General features: G+C 49.3%; 1 protein-coding gene across 1 annotated transcript; it reads right to left on the minus strand.

The window, feature by feature from the left end:
• Positions 1-990: 990 nt before the first annotated feature.
• Positions 991-19,369, minus strand: SMAP2 (small ArfGAP2). Its single transcript, XM_035562109.1, has 10 exons — positions 19,155-19,369; positions 6,998-7,131; positions 6,351-6,436; positions 5,432-5,510; positions 4,979-5,065; positions 4,418-4,499; positions 3,885-3,985; positions 3,610-3,775; positions 3,050-3,372; positions 991-2,111 (listed from the first exon to the last, which is right to left on the minus strand). Exons 1-10 carry the CDS (start codon positions 19,255-19,257, stop codon positions 1,986-1,988), a joined length of 1,287 nt encoding a protein of 428 aa, XP_035418002.1. The 5' UTR covers positions 19,258-19,369; the 3' UTR covers positions 991-1,985.
• Positions 19,370-20,639: the final 1,270 nt, after the last annotated feature.

Here is a 20,639-nt window from a genome sequence, read left to right on the forward strand (position 1 = left end):
ATTTAAAAAAAAGCAAATGGCAATTTTATACTTGTGTTATGTAATGTTTTATATGTGCGTGGTCTTTCTTAATGTAAAACTCTTGTATTTTTGTGGTTTATATGCAGCAGGACTGATGGCTGTGAGGGTGCACGCTATTTTGTAAAATATTCTTAGCCAGTTTTCCCAAGGAGGAACAAACTGAAGTATTCACATTTTCATTGGCTTGTACCTGCATGTACAGTACTGGGGCAGCAAGTGAAGATGATTAAAGCCAGCTTGAAAACAACTTCTGGGCTTGAGTTGAGCTTCACAAAGCATCCAGCTGCAAACCGTGTGTAGCTTAGAGCCAACCCTCTCCCCCAAAACAGAGATGTTAGGGAGGAGGAAGAAACCCTCTTTTCTGACAGACCAGCCTTTCTTTCCCCACCTGAAAAGAACAGTTTTTACTGGAGGAAAGAAATACCATAATTAATATGCACCATAATTAATATGCAAGCAGAGTAACATCAGCTTGAAGCTCACAATTCACCGAGCTCTCCTGCAGCTGCGCACAGCCACCCACAGCCCTAAGAAAACTGGCCTTCTTTATGTGACTCAAAATCCCCCCAACCCTTTCTCTGAAAGCTTAAAATGTACCTTTTGAATAGACCTTGGTCAGGCTTTATTGAACTGCAGTGTGGAGCTGCAGTTCTCCCATTCCTCCCAGCTGCAGGAATGCTGCATCTACCCGCACCCCTGAGCTGCAGGTTTCTGTTGTATATAAAACTGTCAACTGACCTGATTTCGCCCCTGCTGAGCCTGGCTCTTTGCAGGCTGCCTAGCCCTCAGCTTTCAGGCAAACACTGTTCTTGCCTGACATTTGGGACGCAGCCTTGCTACAAAGCAGATGGAGCTAGTCCGATTTGGATGAAAGGCTCCCAATCCCGACACCTGAAGTGAACAACTCGCACCAGGGAGAGCAGCATTCAACACAATCTGTTATACTGTTTGAAAAACAAAATAAGTCAGTTGAGGTTTCACTGCAATATTTTATTTGGGAATTTACATATACACAGGAGAGAGTAGACCGCAGAAGTCTGACTTCTTGCTCACGCTGATGAGTTTAAGCAGTTGTGTTCTACTGAAGATGAGGAAAGAAATCTGACCCACCCACTTTTTATGCCTAGATTAAAATGTCTAAAGCTAGCTGGGAAGGGGTAACAAGGTTACACAGGAACAAAAAAATATGAAAAAAGTATAAATTAGGATGTCGTAGTCATTTTAAAAGTGTAAGAAAACTTGCAGTGGGCTCTCAGCCCTTGATAAGTTAACTCTCAGTTCGTTAAAAGTTAAATACATCGATACCACAGATTAGACAGAAAAGCCACTCTGAAGTGCAAGTTTCACATTCCAAACAGCTTGCCCCCACACTGTGCGAGAATCCTGCTTGCTCATGGGGGGAGGGAGAGGGGTCTTCAAAATGACTTTGGTTCCAATGAGGGTTGGCGAGCCAAGCACAGCAAGGCCTCAGCTCCAGAGAACGCTGCTCGAGGGAAGAGGTAGCAAGGCTTGCTTGCCCCGGGCTTGGGTTAAAATCCAGTTCCTCAGCACCAAACAAGGTTTCCACCCCTCTGCTAACCAAAACCCCTACTAATACTAGAGTTTAAGTGGTTCTTAAAAGGCCTGAAATTACAGGCAGTATTATTAAGTACAGATTTCCCAAGTTCCTCAGTCACACCTCTGCTAAGACCCCAGGACATTAAGTGCTACCCAGAAGCATTAGTGGAGGTTTGTGCAAGGAGGGGGTCCACCCCAGAAGTGTGCATTGACTGTGCTAAATACAGGGGAGCTCATGTTCTGGTCACTGAGGTTTCACCGTGTCTGACAGTGAAAAGGCAGAGATGGGTCTCAGTTATGGAAAGAGGTTCAGGCTGGGCCGCCAGCCAGAAAGAAAAACCCTGAATGTCTCATGGAGCAGTTTTGAAGAACAGAACAGAAGGCAAAAATGGTCACAACGCATGGGATCATTTCCACATCTGAGTGCTGAGGGACTGATTGCTTCCCTGGGCACCTCCTCCACCCATTGACTGTCCATATCCCATCATACCATTAGCTCCATAGAAGTTCATCCCAGCCATCTGCTGGGTCATCTGCAAAGGGGAGAAGAGAAGAAAGTCAGGGCTACGCCAGGGAAAACATGCCAGCCCACAGCAGTCAGTTACCCTAAAACTCTTGCTCCCCAACATATTAGTCTTAAGCAAATCCTTGTAAAAAGTTGCAGTGAACAGACACTTAAACGAGGCAATAAAGCTTCATTTAAGGATACCCTAAAAGGTTAGGGTCCTCTACAGTCAACCCCAAGTTAGACTTACAAAAGCAGACTCCACTCATTCTCAAGTACACACACCTTTCATATTACAGAATCCGAGGCACTGCTGAAACATGGTGTGCGCTATTATCTGACCTTTCTTCGCTGTGCTAAGCAGCCTCTTAGAAGAGCATGAATCACCTGGAGCTAGTGCTAGTAGCACTCCTCCTGATTCACAACAGGGTTTTATAGCACCCCCTGCTATACCTCAAATCAGCCTGTGAGTCCCCAGCCCAGCTCCTTCAGCTCTGGCAAGGCACGGAACACAGATGCAGCCTGATGCTACTGCATGAACACAAACCTCTATCATTCAGCCCACATGAAGCTCTAGTTTCTATACAGGACATTAGTTTTGTCTACAAGCTTGCCATTTAGTTCCATCTCTCCTCAAATACTTACATGAAGTGAGAGTCAAGGTTTTGTTTTCCATTTATCCCTAGATAAATGAGGATCACTACCTAGCAATTTCTCAGGTGCGTGCCCATCTATCAGGGTGAGGAAGTTCTCATTTCAGCTGATGTTACATTGATTTTTGGTCTCCACCATGAACCTTGAGATCACCGAACAAGTTACTGCTTTTAGATTCCTGCCTGCAGTATCAGTGTGCCTCACCCAGCCCCAGGAGACAGGCTATGAGAGCACAAGTGACAGGGAGATTACTGCCTGTGCCTCCCCCCTGCCCTCCATCCACCCTTGGGTCAGCAGCAGATCACACCTCACCTGAGTGATGTTCCACTGAAGCTGCTGTGCTGGCTGCACACCATAGACGGGCTGGGGAACTGCTGCCATGCCGGTCACGTAGCCAGCCTGCTGCGCAGCCATCATCCCGTTGGGGACACCGATGACAGCCGCCTGCACGTTGCCCACGTATCCGGCTGGGATGGCCATGGGGGTCACCATCCCTGCAGCCCCAGGCTGGGCCATCATTCCCACCGAGGGTGCCATCATGCCTCCCATCATGCTGCTGGAGGGGGCCACTCCTGGAAAGCTTGTGTAAGCTGCTGGGGGATACGCCATCTGAGCTGGGGCCATGAACATTGCTCCTGAAAGAGAGAAACAAAGGGAAGAAGTGTTACGCTCACTGTTGGGGCTGAAATGCTGACCTTCAAATCAAAGACTGCCGCAACACTCACTTGGCCATGACATCCAGGCTACGCAGCTCATTATGTTCCTCACCAGTTCTCAAGGACCACCTACACTCCCACACCCCTGCTTGTCAGCTATCAGGACACCCCCACCCACTCTGAATTAGTGTACTGCTCTATTCTGAGATCTGTTACCTTGCGCAGGCAGCTGAGGTGTTTGAGAGCCGTACAAGGAGAGGATAGAGTCTTTAGAGAGCTGCTTCTTCCCCACTTCTTCCCCTTTGCCTCCTGGCTCAGGGAAGAGGTTCAGGTTTTCAGGAACAGAACCGGCACTTCCAGACGTTGGCATAGAACCAGTGACCTGGGAAGGAGACAGCACAAGTGCATCAGCTGCATTCAGCACTGAGGGAAGGTGGAGATCACTGTCTCCTCATTCAAGCATCTCTTTGGCACTGATGTTCCCTGCTTACCTTCCTGGAGTCAGAGTTCGATGTCACTGATGCAAAAAGATCAAGATCCTTCTCTAAGCTGCTAGGCCTGCCATTTGTAAGGGTGCTTGTCACGGGAGCATCTGGGAGAGAGAAAGCTGTGATGGACGGGCACACAGATGGCCTGAGGCTGAGGGGCAACCTCCTTGCCAATTAAGCAGTTTGCACATATGCCACTCAACCCAGTGACCTGACCTGTAACCTACTTCAGCCAGCACACTGCCAGCTCTTCACTCTCCCTTCTGGTGAAGGGAAGGAACTGGCTTAGGACCAAGGAAGCACACTGTGCCATGTCTGTCCTATTAACCTCAGAGTAGCCAGGAGCCACATGGTGTTCGGAGACCATTAAGTGCTCCTGTAATACTACAGCCACTGCACCAGCAAAAGGGAAGAGATGTTTCTGCTGCAGTGACCTGAGAAGGAAATCAAGTACTCAAAGTTCACTAAATTCACAAGACCAAAGATGGCACACAGGGGCAATTTAACAAGTGCAATAAGGCTGGAGAGGCTCTTACCAAGTCCTAGCAAGTCCATTACTGGTTCAGTAGACTTAGGAGAACTCTTTCTAGACTGCTGGGTTTCTTCTTTCTTTTGAGGCTAGGGAAAGAACACCAGAAGTCTTGTTCAGTCTTGTTCAAGTCTTGTTTTTACTCTGATGTACCAGAGGCTTTAATGAGAGATTAAACCCCTTAAAAAATCCTTTTTCCAGTGGACATAAACGCTTTGAAAGTGAACAGAAATTCAGAGCAAGTACTCCAAAGTTGTTTTACTGTCCTGCTATATTGGAACCCATCAACAAACTTAAGCATGCTCTAAAGTAGGAAAAATAACAGCTCAAGTTAGAAAGCTAAGCAGGGAGTAGCTGGATTCCAATCTGCTCTGCACTGCAAAGCAGAACACATCTGCTCAGTATCCATCCGAACAGTGGAAAACAAGCTACTACCATTAGTGTGACTTAATGCATCCACTGCTATGACTGAGGCCTGAAAAAATGCTTCCATACGAAGCTAGAATACCTCCGTCCTGCTCAAGACAAGTCTTTAGAATTGATCGATGGCCATGCCTTCTGGTCTTACCATTTTCACCTTCTCAAAGATGATAGGTTCCAGTTTTCTTTCTGATACTGGCTCATTACTCTTTTTCCATTTGTCATCCTTCTCTTTCTGTAAAGAAAAACACTGACATGAGGTCAAAGCTCACATCATGCAATAAGAATAGAGCTTTATGTGCTGTTACTAACCTAAAAAGCCTCAATCTTTTGCTCATTTCAAACTCCTAGCAAGCTACCCATCCAACAGCACAGATATATAGCTAAAGACCTACATTTGAAATTAGTCCTGCTCCGACCTTCAGAGGTCCCTTCCAACTTAAATTATTCTCTACAGAATGACTGAATCTGATTAGCATTGTAGAAATTAGTCACTAATACAGGAAATTTAAACCCGTTTTCATACACTCACTGCTTACTCATGAGACAGACCTACACTTAACAAGTACTCAAGCCTTCATAGAAGTGATTAGGAACTAACCCTAAATGCGTTGATGTCAATACTTCGGTCCATGTATTTCTTCTTTTCATACTTATCACGAATGAAGCCCTCCACAGCTCTGCAAGAAGCTTGTTAAAGACAAATGATTCAAGAATGGAAGATTTGAATAGCATTGTTTAACAAACGGATATAAGGTACAAGCTGTAACTAAATTAATGACTGTCTAAAGAGCATTTCCAGCAGTAACTTTAAAATAATTTAGTCCTGGATCCAACTACTTTAGCTACTCAATTTTTGCTCCTTTGGACTATTCAAAGCATGACAGTGCTATAAAAGGTACACTAAATCAGGGCTTAATTCCTACTGTGCTTTTTTCTTTGATGTGTATTTACTTTGAACATCACTTAAGAGCATACGTGTCATCAGCACAAGACACAGTGGTCACATAAATGGATCTGATGCATACAAGAGCACCTCAATCACCAGCTTAAGACTAAAACTGAGAAGAGAGGTGCTCCTGCCTCTTAGGTTCACATCTGTACAATTCCTTGCACTACCTATCTAGAAACCCTTATGTAACAGATGTAACAGAAAATTACAGCTTCATTTTCAGAAGTGTTGAATCTTTTCAGCTGTCTCCACTAAGGAGGGTTGAGCATTTAAGATCCTGTTTGCCACGGACTCTGAAGTGCATCTCACACAATAGCTTAGGTTGTAACACTCATGTTCCAGTTCTCCGCCTTCACAGCTTAGAAACAATCCTTCTAGCTCTTCCACTTTGTTTTCGAAGCAAGTGGCCTGTGGCTAAAGCAATGCCAGAGGGTGCCTAGCTAGGAATTTGTTCTCACAGCTGATGCCCATGCACATCAAGTTAAGCCTCCTATGCAACAAGGCCAGCTACTAAGCAACAAGGTGAAAACTCTCCATGTTTCCCCAGCAGCAGAGGAAGAAAGGATACTGATCTGTTTGAGGTCGCCTGAAGTTCTCTGGCAGGAAGGCTTCGTAAAGACGATTTGCTTTTCCATTCCCCATCTCTTGCATACACTGCAATTCAAAAGAATTCTTAAACAGTTTCACAGACATTAAAGCTCTTACACCAACATGCCAGGCTACCAAGCAAGAATCTATCCATGTTAACTAGAAGGTGCGTGTAGACTTCTGAAGTCTGTTCTGCACATGAAAGCTATTCTTCAGGCTTTTGGTGCAAGCCTACCAGTTGGGAATCCCTGATGCAGCTGCTATGACCCCTATAGAATTAGCCAGCCCTGACCACTGCATTACAGTATTTTAAGGCAAAATAAGTATCACATTAGCAACCTAACATCGAACTGGAAGTCCAGTATTTGCCTTCTGGAAGCCTCAAGGAAAGGAGGTGAGCAGCAGCTACAGACAACAGCAGCCCTTAGCAGTTTTACAGAAACCTGCAAAGTGTCTGTCCTTGCTCTGTTTGCTGAGGCTGTAATTATGACATTTTCCCCTCCCAATTTAACTCATCCCAATTATCTTTTTGCTTCACTTCCCACCTCTTTGGTCTCTGAGACTTCATTGCCTCCCAGCTTACAAACCCCCGCTACTACAACAATCCATTCATTTCACTTGCATTACCTGTATCTGTTCTTGTGTCCACTGGTCAAGATTGACAGATTTTACCCTGGATATATGAACTCCTAGGTTCCTGTGGATCCCAGCACAACGAATACAGATGAAAACACCAATATTCCAGGATGCCCATCGTGGCCCTGCAAAGAGATAAAAGTGTTTCATACCAGCCAGTCAATCCGTAGTTACCTTGAGCAACTGAGAAACTGCACCAAGTGAACTGGGACTGAGGAGTCCAGGTTAGAAGTTTGAATTAGACAGCAGCAGAATGTTTAAAGATTGTCTCCGAATGACTATAGTTAGAACCAGTATTTTATTACCTCCCTCTTCCATTTTGAGAACTCTACACAAATAATTCCAAGGGGAAGAGGGAATAAAATAAGCATTCAAACCACTCAAGACCACAAACCTTAATTTCCCCTTGCTTAAACAGTCATGGCAAAATAGGTCTGCTCCTGCTTTAACAACAGAGAACCTTTCCACTGCGATAGGGTTATCTGAGAATCAGCTCCAGAATATCCACTATTGCTCTAGGAAAAGCAGCATAAAACTTATGATTTGCATCAAGTCTTCTCTGTTGGCCTTGTGCAGGAAGATGCAGATGAGTAAGGAGAGCAGCACAAAGCCCGATGCTCTGACCCCCAGGCCAGATCCTGGCCCAGGACCGATGAACAGTTCACTCCCCAGTTTCTACAGCTCTAATCAGGTTCACTTTGCATGCGGCTTTCAGGCAGGCAGGAGAGCTCTGAGGTGTGGAAGGGAGATCATGCCAGGGAAGAGAACCATGAGGGAAAGATTAACGAGTTGTTTTACTCACTGCAAACAGTTCTCTGAAGGAAGGCTAAAGCACATCACAGGGGGGACGAGGGGCTCCGCAGCCCAGCACAGCCCCGTCCCCGGTCAGGGCCAGCACAGACCCCAGCCACTGAAACCCTCGGTCCCACTGAAGACCAGCTTTGGAAGCAGTCCTCTGCAGTGTGAGACAAGCAGGTTTAAATACAAGATAACCTGGCTGGAGCTGCCATCTGCATGGTTAAGTCGTAGCTGGGTATTGTTGTGGCTAATGGTGCCTACAGCAAAGCCACATCCTGAATAAGAACCAAGAGCCTTCAGCTCTGGAGCAGAACAGCTTTAACCACAGCAGATACGTGAAGAGCTCCCCATTTCCCTCCACCTGTCCAGGAGCATGAGGTGCACTTTTATTGCTACAGGATAAGGGCTGCTCCAAGTCAAGCTTCCTTGAAGATGTACCCAATTAGCACAGCTGATCTAACAAATACTTTTAGAGGGACTACAGGCATTACTGCAGATGAGTTATTCTGCCTTTCCTTGCCATAGTTAAAATAGCAATCCTCAAAGCAAATGATACTGAAGTGGGAGGAGAAAGAGGGGGAAAGTGTAATTTCAAAGCCCAAGAAAAGCAGCACTGAATTTAACAGCCATCTAGCATATCCAGGAACGTTAAAGTTTATTAAAATTTAACTCCAATTTACTGGGGAAGTCCAGAGTATCCTGAGGGATTTAACGCTAATAAGGCAATCACTGGCTCATGGTCCCTTCCAAGGCAGAGGCATGCAACCCATAACGTATCCCCAGAAGAATTTCTTGCAGCTATCCAGTTTTGTGTTTTTTTGAAAGAGCTTTCCTGAGTTTTCTGGCCTGGCCCAACATTTATTTCTGCCTTTTCACTGGAAGTGATCCTTTGGAAAGGCACTGGTTTAACGATGCTGATCAAAGTCATTTCCCTGCCTAGGAACAGCTCTTGGTGTACACCTTATAGAAGCATCCTCTTGATTGCACCTCAACGTGTTACATCTACCCAAGTCTAGAAGTGATTAAATAAAAGGAGAGGTCCATCCTATTAGCATCACCTCAGCATGCCAGTCAAAGAAACGCATGGAAATAAATGGTCTGAGGTTTGCTCAGCATTATGCTTGTAGCCCACTGAGGTAAAGCCAGAAACTCCGATCCTCCATTTGATTTATTCGGTAGCATTCTCTCCCAGACAGACCCTGTCTCATCTTAACTGCTCCTGAAAGCTATAATATGGGAGACTGATGGTAGGATTAAGCATGAGATTCAAGGTTAGATTTAAACTCTAGATATATTTAGCTTTTATAGGACTAAAAGGATTAATAGTCAGCTAGATACTGCATCAGGGTTATAGTAATCAGCTCAAGTTTGTCACATGGGCTAGTTCAAGCCCCTGCAGCCTCCTACCCTGCGACACAGGATGAGAGTGACTCAATGGTTCTGTGACACCCATCCTGCGTTGGTGTCACCCCAGCTGTGATGCAGGACCTGAAACAGCAAGGGATGAGTGCTGGGATAACAGCTGGCCATTGCTGCAGCCGGTAGGTGCCACTCTGGGAGACACTGGTGTAGAAGCAGCTCCATTATACTAGCTAACATTTAAACAGAGGATTTCTGAAAGCCTCCCAGCAGCTAACACTTGGTGGTAAATGCAGATATTACACAATGAAGGGCAGTTCTCCTCCATGAGGGCTGTCCCAGCAGTACTTGCAGTGCCAAGAAGTGCCGTGAGGAGGACTTCAGACCAACAGAGCAGAAGAGAGGTCAGAATTTTGGCAATGTGGGGCTGTTCCTGTGGCCTGAGCCAGGAGGAAGGTGGTGACCCCACAAGTTGAGCAGTCTGCCCATGGACATGTGGGTGTGCAGCACGTACTTGGACAGCTCTGAAACACTGCCTGAGGTCTCTCAAAGAGGAACAAGACACAGCTACACCCCTCCAGAGTAAAAAGCTGCTTTAAGATAAGCAGCTGCACAAGAGGCAGCAGCAGAAGGTTAACACAGCAAGACCGCATGCAACAGGCAAGAGGGAGCTCCTGAATAATCAGTGATGAGCAGAGCAAGCAGTAGCAACGAGACAAATGAAGTTTGCCCAGCTATCAGAGCCCAAATAGCTCTGTGCTGGTTGAAACTACCACTTGGCACCCTGGGCAGCAGGGAAGGTTACGGGGCTGCTTCTATAGGCAGGGTTACCCCATGTGAGATGGCCGGTGCTGGCCAGGCTGCTGAGGAAGCAGTGGGTGAAGCCCCAAGGCCCTGGTCGGCCCAAATTAGGGGCACCAGCCCAGCCACACTCATACCTTTACCAGGCCTTCAGCTTCACTACCTAGTGCCCCCAACCTTAAAGCCAAAACAATGTTTTTACCACTTTGTTTCTCACGAAGTGTTTAGTCTCAAGGGCGAGGGGGAGGCTGGCCTTGGTGCCAATGTAAACAAGGCTCCCACTTCCCCCTTTTGAGGCTGCAGCGAAGGAGCTCGCTCTAGAAATCGCATGAGGAAGCGCCCAGAGAGATCTGGCAGGGGAGATTTTTGTGCAGTCATTTCCCCACGGTTTCACATGCTATTTTCAAGGTGACTGACTTGCAGAAAGCCCCAGGTGAAGGTATTTACAGAAGCAAGTTCAGTCATATGTTACAGCACTGAACTTCCCGAAAACTAAACTGAGCTGAAAATTGCACGGCAGTTAAAGCAACTGAGCACTGACAGAAGAGGCAGAACACTTTTGTAAAAGCCACAGGCACAATTTCTCGGAGAAAAATGCCTTTTAGATCAGTAAGCCACTGGAGAGAACACCACAAGCATTCAACAGCACTGCTGGAGCCGCCAGAGGCCTCATCTCCCCCTGAGGCCTTCGGACACTCATGAGGGCCCAGGACACCACAGGGAGCATTCTGCCCTCCAGGTTTGTTGAATCACAAAAATTGAGCCCTCATAGACCAAAGGTTTTAAGGCACAGCTCACAGAAGCATTTGGCTTATTAAACCAGTAGAAAGAAACATGAAAGAAATTGGTCCTTGCATGAATATACTCACTAACATCATAAAAATAGTTCCCTTTAGGCTGGCATCCGCACAGCTACCAGATGGCTTTAGAGCTTGAGGCCCAAATGAAAACTCGCTTTCCATATGCAAAACTCAAGTTTGCTGCAATGACAACCAGCACCAGACACGCAAGCCTGGTGCTGCGCTCGCTCCTTTCAGTATTATACTGAATTTTAACATCCATGGAAAGCAAAGCAAGTTCCTTGGCACTAACCAGAGCTGGGCATCACTTGCTCAGTTCTGATTAATCACACATTAATCTGCACAGTGCCTCAGATACGCACGAACCTTTCCTGGAGAAGGCCATTTGCAGATGAACAAGAGATTAAAGGAAAAGGCAGTTTTGAAAAACAATTGGATATTAAAGCAGATTCGAGAGCTTGGCTATGCACTCAGTTCCAGCACAATATTAAGGCTGGATGAGACCACCTTCGGGTATATTCCTAGCCTGAGAATGGTTGCAGAGAGATCCCAGTCAGCTGTCACTTAAGAAAGCTGTACTGGATGCCTGACAGTGCATTTCTAAAGGAGGATGCGCCCACAGCCAGAACAGACTAAGGAGCTATATGTGAGAAACTCTGCTGCCCAGTCAGTGCCTCCATGAGCTGGTTTCATGGCCTGTTTTATATCCCAGCATGTCAAAATAAACACTGCATACCAGGCTGCCCATACCAGCTTAAGTTAGCACCCACGACTGAATCATTAATGCCTACAAGGACTGTCTGAATGATCTGCCCTTGGTGAAAAGGCTCTCAATTCCCTTTAAAACCCAAGCCCAACTTGGCTAGCACACACCACACTGTAGCCACTTGCTGAAAGTTCACACCCTGGAGTGCTTTTAATCGAGGAATCCCAAGGGGATTCACTCCTCATCCTTTATTCAGACATTACATTTTGGCTCAAGCTACTTGTGCAAGTTCCTTCAGTAATAACCCTCCAGAAGGCATTTAAAAATAAAACAAATTGGCTGCAAAGCCACTGCTCTTTTGAGAAAGGGGGGGGTCAGGGAAAAATAGATGCTTTCACAGGCAGGAAGGAGAGTGCACAGCTATTCAAAGACTAATGAAATATTCTTAGTGCAAACAATCATTTGACTTGCAGGCAATCCAGCAAAAGCCCAGCTGTAACTGGGAAGTGTGCCTGCCAGGCCCATTGATCCCAGCTAACACTACTACATGTGTTGAACTCCGGCATGGTACAACCACCCCCTCTGCACGCACAGGGCAAGGGGATGTGGGAAATGCTCCTTGGGGAGGTGTAGTCCCAGCGAGATGACATCCACATCCTCTCCTACAAGCCTTCACCAGCACTTGGAAATTTCTCATCAAGTCAAAGTTGAAAAGCCCTACTTTTTGCAGAGCCAAATGAGGAAATAGCCAAGTATCCAAGAGCTTCCTTTGACTTGTGGTTTCCTTATTCTGGAAAGAGATTGCTTAATGACTTACTGAAATTCATTCCATTCATAGAGAAGCTATGACAAAAGCTGTGTTACAAAACAGCTTCCTCTCCTCTCGACTGTAGATGTCTGTTCTGCAGTCAAGTGTTCAGATTAGCTGGGGAAAACAAGGTAAACTCTGCTGGCAAGTGAAAAAGACAGTTAAACTCAACTTCAAGATCTCTTGATTATGTCAGGTACCTATTAACACATGCAAATTAGCGGCCTTTTTTTTAGTGTTTGTTTTTCCAAATAAAGGCCTGCTGCAGTACCTACAGGCCTTAGCCATTCTCTGCATGGAAAAGAAGAGCCAGAGGCACCTACAGTGGTTGAAAATATAGCTCCAGACAACAGCTTGGAGCTTCGCCTTTAAATTCTTCTTAGCTGTGTTATCAGCAACCACGTACTGTTTCCCCAAACCACAGTGTTTACAACAGGCACCTTACTGGCCAACTCAGATCAAGCAGGATGCTGCTGGCTCAGTTCTCTCCAGGGCAGGTTATAAAGCCTCTGCAGTTTACCCGAAATGCCTACTGTCCAAGTGCCTGGTGGCTTTGAAGGCAGTCACATAGCAGAATTTGACCTGTTGTTCCCAGAACACCAGATCTAACAATGAGCAGTGGTAAGCCTGCAGAAGAAGCTTTCAACCCAAGTCTTATCGTTGTTACCATCTTGCTCTCTGAAGAGGTGCTGCGACGATACAGACGCAGAGCAAAGTAGAGGAAATTGAAATGGATGCTGTGAACAGCAGGGTGGGTCCTTCCTGCTGTTTTAAGGAAGGGATGTTTATTGCTTCGGTAGATAAACCATGAAAGCAACAATTTCAAGCAGATGCTATACTAAGACTATGCTAGACAACTGGTTAACATTACCAATGCTGATGGCAACACCACCTAACAATATATAAAATCAGTGAAGTCCCATGGCACTCCATATTTTCTGTGGGGGTCAGCACAGATGTCCTAACAGAGATGGTCAACATCAAAGAACAGGACATCAGTGTTCCTGAGACTTGATAATAAATGAATGGTCACTGGGGTCTGGCCAAAGCCACACACAGGTCAGCCTAGGAGTTGCTAGTGTAAAAGCAACATCTTTATTTCAAGGAGGCTTGAATCACCATGAAATGCTAAAAAAAAATTAGGTAGTAAACAAGCCCTGTTTTTCAGGCAATTCAGCTTTGAATTTTTCTCCTATCAAGTCTGCTCATGCAGCTGTATTTTTTAATATTTAGATTCCATTTAGATTTTTGAGTTTGGAGATCTGGAGTCAAAACCCTTACTGTAGCTCCTGACATAGCAGTCAGCTTCTCAGGCACTTTTTGCTACAATGCGAACCTGTTCTAGAAATGAACTCCACAATCCGTCACCAAAAAAGACCTGATATTCATAACAAAAGGGCATAATCTGGTCAGCACGGAAATGTATAGTTTGACAATAGCAGAGGTGAGCAGTTTACCAGTGCACTGAAAAGCCAAACAGCACAGGCAAATCCAGCTTCACAGTCAAAGGAAGCTCTGATCCAAGGCAGTTTCTCTCAAAAGCTCAAGCTTTTCTGCCCTAAATTTCCTGGGACACACAAAGTAATCACTATTCTGCACCAACCTGAAGGGGACTACATGCAACTATTCTTGCTTCTCTAGCTTGTTTTGATAGCCTACTTGTATTTTAGAAGATGAGTTACCTTTAAACCAGAGGCATTTTCTGAAGAGGCTGGCACAAGCTCCTGAGTGTGTTTGCTACCTTATATAATTTATCTGGCAGTTACTATAGGAACAAACTTCCACTGAAGTTGCAGCTATGACTGGAGAATCACATGGCATTTTTGGACCCTTAATTTACACCCTTTGGTGTAGCAGCCACTCACCACACTTCGGCTCTCCACAGATGGGTTGATATAGCTGGTAGAGAACAACAACAGCATTAAAATAGACACGGTTTGCCAAGATGCCCTCGACTCAGAGGATTATCTTTGTTATCTATTTCTGTCAGATATAGAGACTTGCATCTCTGTGACTCAGCTTTGCATATCTTTTCTTAAAGGATTTCTTCAAGTAACTCTTTACTAATCAGAAGCCAATTCCAGAGTAAGTCCCTCTCGAAAGGAGGATGCTTTTTGCCAGGTGGGCAGCTTGGATGGGAAGTTACAGCAACCTACCTCACACAGGTGAGCACAGGGGTCAGGCTCCCAGTTTGAGCTGGGTTCCCTCGCAGGCAGGGTCCCACACCACAGCAGCACCACTCAGACCCCCCCAGGACAAAGACCGCTGAAGGATAAAGCAAGTCTCATGGGCAGAGTTCATTTCATCTTCCTCTGAGCCCTGACTTCTCAGCCCAGTGTTCTTCAGTAGAACACTGCAAAAGCAGCAGCACTTGATAACTGCAGAATATTATGACCACAGCTAAGAATTAAAATGAGTATTCATACAAAGATATATGCACCCCTTCAGGCAAGCTTCCATTAAGTAAGCTTCTCCTAACACAAGATTTTCTAAGGCAAGCTGAGAAGCTTTAGACCTACAGCTCTGATTTTTGAAGCTGACTGCATGCAAACAGCATGCAGCACTATCCACTGCTCTCTCTTCCCATGATTTTTCATGACACTTGTTTTAGTCAAGTATTTAAGAAGTTACTCTTCACGTTGCTTTTACTGAAAAAAGGCACCTGTGATTCAATAGCTTTCCTCTGCTGATGGAGGATTTGAGTCACAGCAGATTTTATGTTGAATATTAGCAACGTGCTTCATATTAGTACTAGCTTGGCTGGATTAAACCAACTGCAACATGACTAACCCCCATTTTACTGGAGGTCACCCTTCCTGAAGCATACCTGCTGTAGCCACAAGCTTCTTATCCTACTCTTCCTGTTTGTCAACCACTTCCTATCCCATCCAGCACTTAACTGCCTCTTCACAGGCAATTGCAAAGTTCCGCCCCTCTTTCAGAAACAACTGCTTGAAGCATTAGATCAGGGTTCAGGTAGTGTTCAGGAACAAACAGCTTTCTGTCAGACCACTCAGGTTACAAGAAGGGGTTGATTTTGGCATGGCAGCTCTCACAAGACACAAGGGACGGAGGGAAGAGTCAGACAAACCAGGAGGAGCACAGGGCAACCTTAAGTGATGAACAGCTAGAGCAGTCCGCGCTGGTGCTCCCTGGAGGAACTGGTTCTGGTGCCAGCGAAACCGGGTCCAAGGAGCCTGTTGGATAGATAGGACTGGAAGAGCAGAGGGGAACAGTTTGGGAGAAGGAGAAAATCAAACAGAATTAGCTGTATGTTGCACTGGTTCAGCACAGAGCTTTAAAGTCAGAAACACAGAGAAAACTCCAGTTGATTTAAGTATTACTCAACACAAGACTGTTTCCACTTACTGGAAGACATCTGAGGTCAAGACCAATTTTCCTGATTACACCACATCCCTCCTGCACCTACGTCACAGCTCCAGCCTCCGGGCTCACGCTGGTGTTTGGTAGCCTGGCTTATGACAAACGGTCAGTGCAGTCAGACTGCCTGACAGCCCTGACATCCTACACACATGAAACCCCAACTGCTCTCAGAAGGCCCCTGCCACAAGAAATGCACCTATAGAAAGGATCCCACTCACCAACAGCTTGTTTCTCTTTTAAGGATTGCACTCCAGCAACTCATACCGCAGCAAAGGCCTTCAAATAAAGCAGATTATGATAATTCAGTCCCTCCAGCTTTTAGTGAAGACATCCACCCTTCCACCTTAGCCACGCCAGGTAGTCCTGAGGAGAGCTGTGCCATCGCAGGTGGTGCTAGGACTCCACACAGGAACACTGCTTTGATCATTACAATTAGTAGCCTGATAGCATCATGTGAAAACCTTTGATAGTGCTTGCAAGGATGAATTCTGCTGTTCTGTTTGTGCCTCACATTGCCAGATGTCCTAAAGGCTGCCACTGAGATCAAGCCTGGTTTGTTCAAGCACTGGAAGACCCTTCTCATATACACTGAAGTCTTCACTCAAGCTCAGCTGCCAGAAAGCAGTCTAGCCATGCTCTGCTTCAGCACAGGACACACTTACCTGTCCATTCCCTTTGATCAGACTGCCCACTTTACCCGCAGTTAACACTGACAGAAGCTTTGCAATGGAAAGAGGAAGAAGCAGGGTAGAGATCTCACCCACTTCCTCCAAAACAAGAGCCTTGAAGCACTGCACACTGTTTGTTGTTGCAAAAGCAACCCACCCTGAGCTTGTTTTCCCAGTTTCCCTGTCCTTTTTTTTTTTCGCCTCCAACAACTTAGCCCTGGCCATGGGCAGCTGTGTGAAGCCCTGAGGGAAGCCGCTGTGCTCACACTTCTCCTTTCACTCTTACTGTGTGGCTCTTACAGGACAGCTGCGCAGAAGCAAAGCCTTGGAAGGAGTCATGTGTGCTGAGGAAGTCACTTGAATCCCGAACACACAAGGGAAGAAGGGCCCAGGCTGATGCTGAGGTCTCTGTAGAGATACGGAATCAGGTGGGTACATGCAGTTACTGCAGCTGACACCTGCAGGGACCGAAATCTCATTTAGTTCTGTATGTAGAAGTAGAAAAAATACAGTAATGGAACCAACAAGCAGTTAGGTCATTGGGAACAGGCATAATGGAAGTGTGGGTGGCATCTGAACAGTCTCTGCTTATGTGTCATGCTAGCTTTGAAACGCGCAGATCAAGCAGCAAAACGCTACAGATCCGGTAAGTTCGGCATAAAAACAGAGTCAAAAGCCAGTGTTTTATTGTAGCACTGCCTTCACAGGTGCTGGGGGAGCCGCCAGGTTCTTACTCTGCCCTGAACTTTGTTGAAACTTGCCCAGAGATCCTTATGACCTTGAACACGAGCTGTCGGACAAAGGAGGAGCAGGCAAGAAGTGCCACCTGCCCCCAGCCACCCCCAACACCATTAACGAAGCGACCCAGTTCCAGTGGTGACCTTGGCGAATGCCTGCTCCCAACACAGAGCTGCAGCACCAACATCTGCAGCTAACCAAGGACACAAAGCCTGCTCGAAGTGTATTGCAATGCCTCGCACATAAAAGTTTAACTTTTGCAAGAAAGATGATGATTTTGGTCATCAGTATCTCCGTATATACGCATCCTGCTCAAACCTCAGCTGGCACAGCCAGAGTTGCAGTTGCCTAAAGCCATAAAACAGCCAACTGCGCAGGAGCACAGCCTTTCTTCCAGGTAGCACTGGAAACGTTGAGGAAAACCATCTGGAGCCAGCAAGTGCCACGTGGTCTCATTAGTGCAGACCTACACAGAGTTTTCGTTATTAAGCCGTATATCAAATGAAACGTGCTCTTGACTCTGCACAAGCACACTGCAGCAGCAAGCACTACCATCAGGCCTTCTTTGCTGTTGCTGCAAGCCAGCTCCAGCAACTTGCTGGGGGCGGGGGGCACCAGAGGAAGCCACAACAGAAGCACAAAACACGATGCTTTGGCTGGCACCTGGCTGGCGAGCTCGCTGGGCACAGCCTGCTGCAGCCAGGAGCTCTCCAGACTGCGCGCTCACGTCTCCACGAGTCTCATTAGGATAGTGGAAAATTATTTTGCCAAGCAGGACGCAGTACAACAGCGGCCTATTCCTCCAGACAGGTCTCAGGTGTTTTCCCAGACACAAGCAGCTTAAGGCTTTGGTGGTAAGGCTTAACTGTACGCTTTGACTTAAGAACTAGTGCCAGGAATACTGCATTTCCAGGATACACTGTCAGCAGGAGCAGCTACATAACAGTACCACAACGAGTAACCAGGAACCGTGATGAGAACGTGTCCCTGCTGCGTACATTACTGTCTCACGCCTCAGAAGACGAGATAAGACAGCTATTTGTGCCCCTGGTGCTGGCATTAGGAGCCACGAGATAAGAGACTCGCAGGCAGTAACGTTCAGCTCCCTGGCAGCAGGGCTGTGACCGACCTGCGTGGTCGAGCAGAGCCAGGCGGAGGTGTGAGGGGCTGCCAAACCAAACTGCTACTACGAGGGTACTGCTTTTTGGGCTTCCTCCCTGGCGATCTGCTGAGAGCCCGTTACAGGGAGCAGAAGGGTGGCAGAGCAGGCAGGTGATGCACAGCAGCCGAGGGCACAGCTCCACAGCACCGTTTTAACGGCAGCTTTTAGAGGTCACACTGCAGCTCCTGGACACTGATGGACACAGAGACCCCCCCCCCCCCCCGCCCCAACTCGAGCTCATTTATTGGGGCTGTTGGGAGACAAGCCTCGAGTCCCAACCTCCAAACCACTATAAGAGCTCATTAAAACAGGATTTTAAATATGCACAGGCGTACCCTTAACCCTTTCGCTACGGGAAACGCTCTGCTTCCCCAGCAGCAAGCTGCAGGAAGGCTCCAGCATCGCAGGGGGACGAGTCGGGGCTGCGCCTCCCCTCTGCCTTCTGGGACACCGACAGCCCCGGCTGCCCCCAGCAATGGGGGGAAGAAAGCACGACCAGGTGACCCCCCCCGTGTCCCTTCGTGTCCCCCCCCAGGGTCACCCCCAGCCTCCCCCAACCCCCCCACCGCCAGCACCGCGCCGTGCCCACGCTCCGCGGCTTCTCCCCCCGACACCGGAGGCCGCCGAGCTCCCGTCCCCGGAGCTGATGCCGGGCTCTGCAGCCAAATTCGTGGGTTTTTTTTTTGTTTGGTTGGTTTTTGCCTTTTTTTAGCTTTAATTTTTTCTTACCCTTGCCTAACCCCCCCCCCCCACCCCTCATTCACCGCCCCACCGGGGCAGCGCTCCCCCCAGCACCCACCCCCTCCCGGCCCCGCCTCCCCCCTCCCGTTACCGGTCCCGTTACCGTTCCCAGACCCTTCCCCCCCCCCCCGGGATCACCGGGAGGAGGACGGCGACTGCACGGTCCGCCGCCGCCGCCGGTACCTTTGGCCTGGCAGTCGGCGCAGTACTTATTGGCCTCGTCCAGCAGCAGCCCGGCCAGCACGGCCTGGTACCGCTCCACGTCGCGCACCGACTTCCCCGTCATGGCGCGGCCGCCGCCGCCGCCGCCGCCGCCGCCCGCCCGCGGGTCACGGCGCCGCCGGGCCCCCGCCGCTTCCTGCTTCCGGTCGCCGGTAGTGGGCGGGGCTTCCCCGTGGGGAGGAGCCAATGGGCGGCAGCGCGCGCGTTTTAACGCCTCCTTCGTCCCCGCCCCCTCGCTGTGTGTCCCGCCGCTGATTCGCTGAGGGAGCGTCACGGCCCCGAGGGAGCCAATGGGAGGGAAGGCGGGGCGGGGGAGCGGGGGAGGCATGAATGGGCAGGGTCACGTGACGGGCTGGGAAGGGGCGGGGGAGGGAGTGGGGGGGCGGGGAGTGAAGGGAGGGGGCGGGGGGTGAGTGGGGGGGGCGGGGGGCGAATGGGGGCGGGGGGCCGGGGGAGAGGGGGCTGGGGGGGGGGTTGGGGGGGCTGGGGGCTTTGGCTGGGGGGTGGGGGGGTGCGGGGGAGGTGGGGGGGGTGGTTGGCTGGGGGGATCAGGGGGGCTTGGGGGGGCGGGGGGGCTGCGGGTGGTTGGCTGGGGGGGGCGGGGGCTTGGGGGGGCCTGGGGGGGGGCGGGGGGTTTGGCTGGGGGTGTGGGGGGTGCAGGGGAGGTGGGGGGGTGGTTGGCTGGGGCGATCAGGGGGACTTGGGGGGGCAGGGAGTGAATGGGGGCGGTTGGTTGGGGGGGGCGGGGGCTTTGGGGGGGGCTGCGGGTTTGGCTGGGGGTGGGGGGGTGCAAGGGAGGTGTGGGGGTGGTTGGCTGGGGGGAGCTGGGGGGAGCAGGGGGGCTTGGGGGGGCGGGGGAGCCTAGGGGGACGTGGGGGCTTGGGGGCGATTGGGGGAGGGTGCGGGAGGGTGGAGGGGGCTGTTTGGCTGGGGGAGCAGGGGGGCTTGGGGGAACGTAGGGGCTTGGGGGGGGTTGACTGGGGGGATCAGGGGGCTTTGGGGGGGCGTGGGGGCTGGGGGAGGTTGGCTGGGGGCGCAGGGGGTGCAGGAATGGCGCTGTGCAGTAATCCGGGGGGGGGTGCCTGGGGTCACGCAGGGCTTCCAGGATGACCTTCAGGCGGGCGAGGATCCCATCTGGGTGCCCTCGGCGCAGCCCCCCAGGGGCTCGGTTCGAAGGCACAAGGTCGGGGTGGAAGCGCTCCCCTGCCCGCCGACACGGGGGGGCGGCTTCGGCTGCTCCTGGGGGGCCAGGAGCAGAGACCCCAGCCCCGGCGCCTCACCTGCGCCTCTCCCACCCGATGGGGCTTGGGGCTGCCGAGGGCCCCCGAGCACCCTGCTGGTGAATCAGCCTGCGGCGGCCCTCGCTGCGGAGCCATCCAGCCCTCCGTGAGGAGGAGGAGGAGGAGGAGGAGGAGGAGGAGGAGGAGGAGGAGGAAGGCGATCTGG

This window comes from Cygnus atratus, chromosome 23, assembly GCF_013377495.2.
Source record: "Cygnus atratus isolate AKBS03 ecotype Queensland, Australia chromosome 23, CAtr_DNAZoo_HiC_assembly, whole genome shotgun sequence".
Classification (NCBI taxonomy): domain Eukaryota; kingdom Metazoa; phylum Chordata; class Aves; order Anseriformes; family Anatidae; genus Cygnus; species Cygnus atratus.

Bases quoted from the DNA above. Each gene is read 5' to 3' on its own strand.
- SMAP2 (XM_035562109.1), bottom strand. From the start codon at position 19,257: ATGACGGGGAAGTCGGTGCGCGACGTGGAGCGGTACCAGGCCGTGCTG. The intron at 7,132-19,154 runs GTACCGGCGGCG...ATCTCTTTGCAG, and splicing joins CGCCGACTGCCAGGCCAAAG to GGCCACGATGGGCATCCTGG. The intron at 3,373-3,609 runs GTAACAGATCTC...TCTCTCTTTCAG, and splicing joins ACCTCAGCTGCCTGCGCAAG to GAGCAATGTTCATGGCCCCA.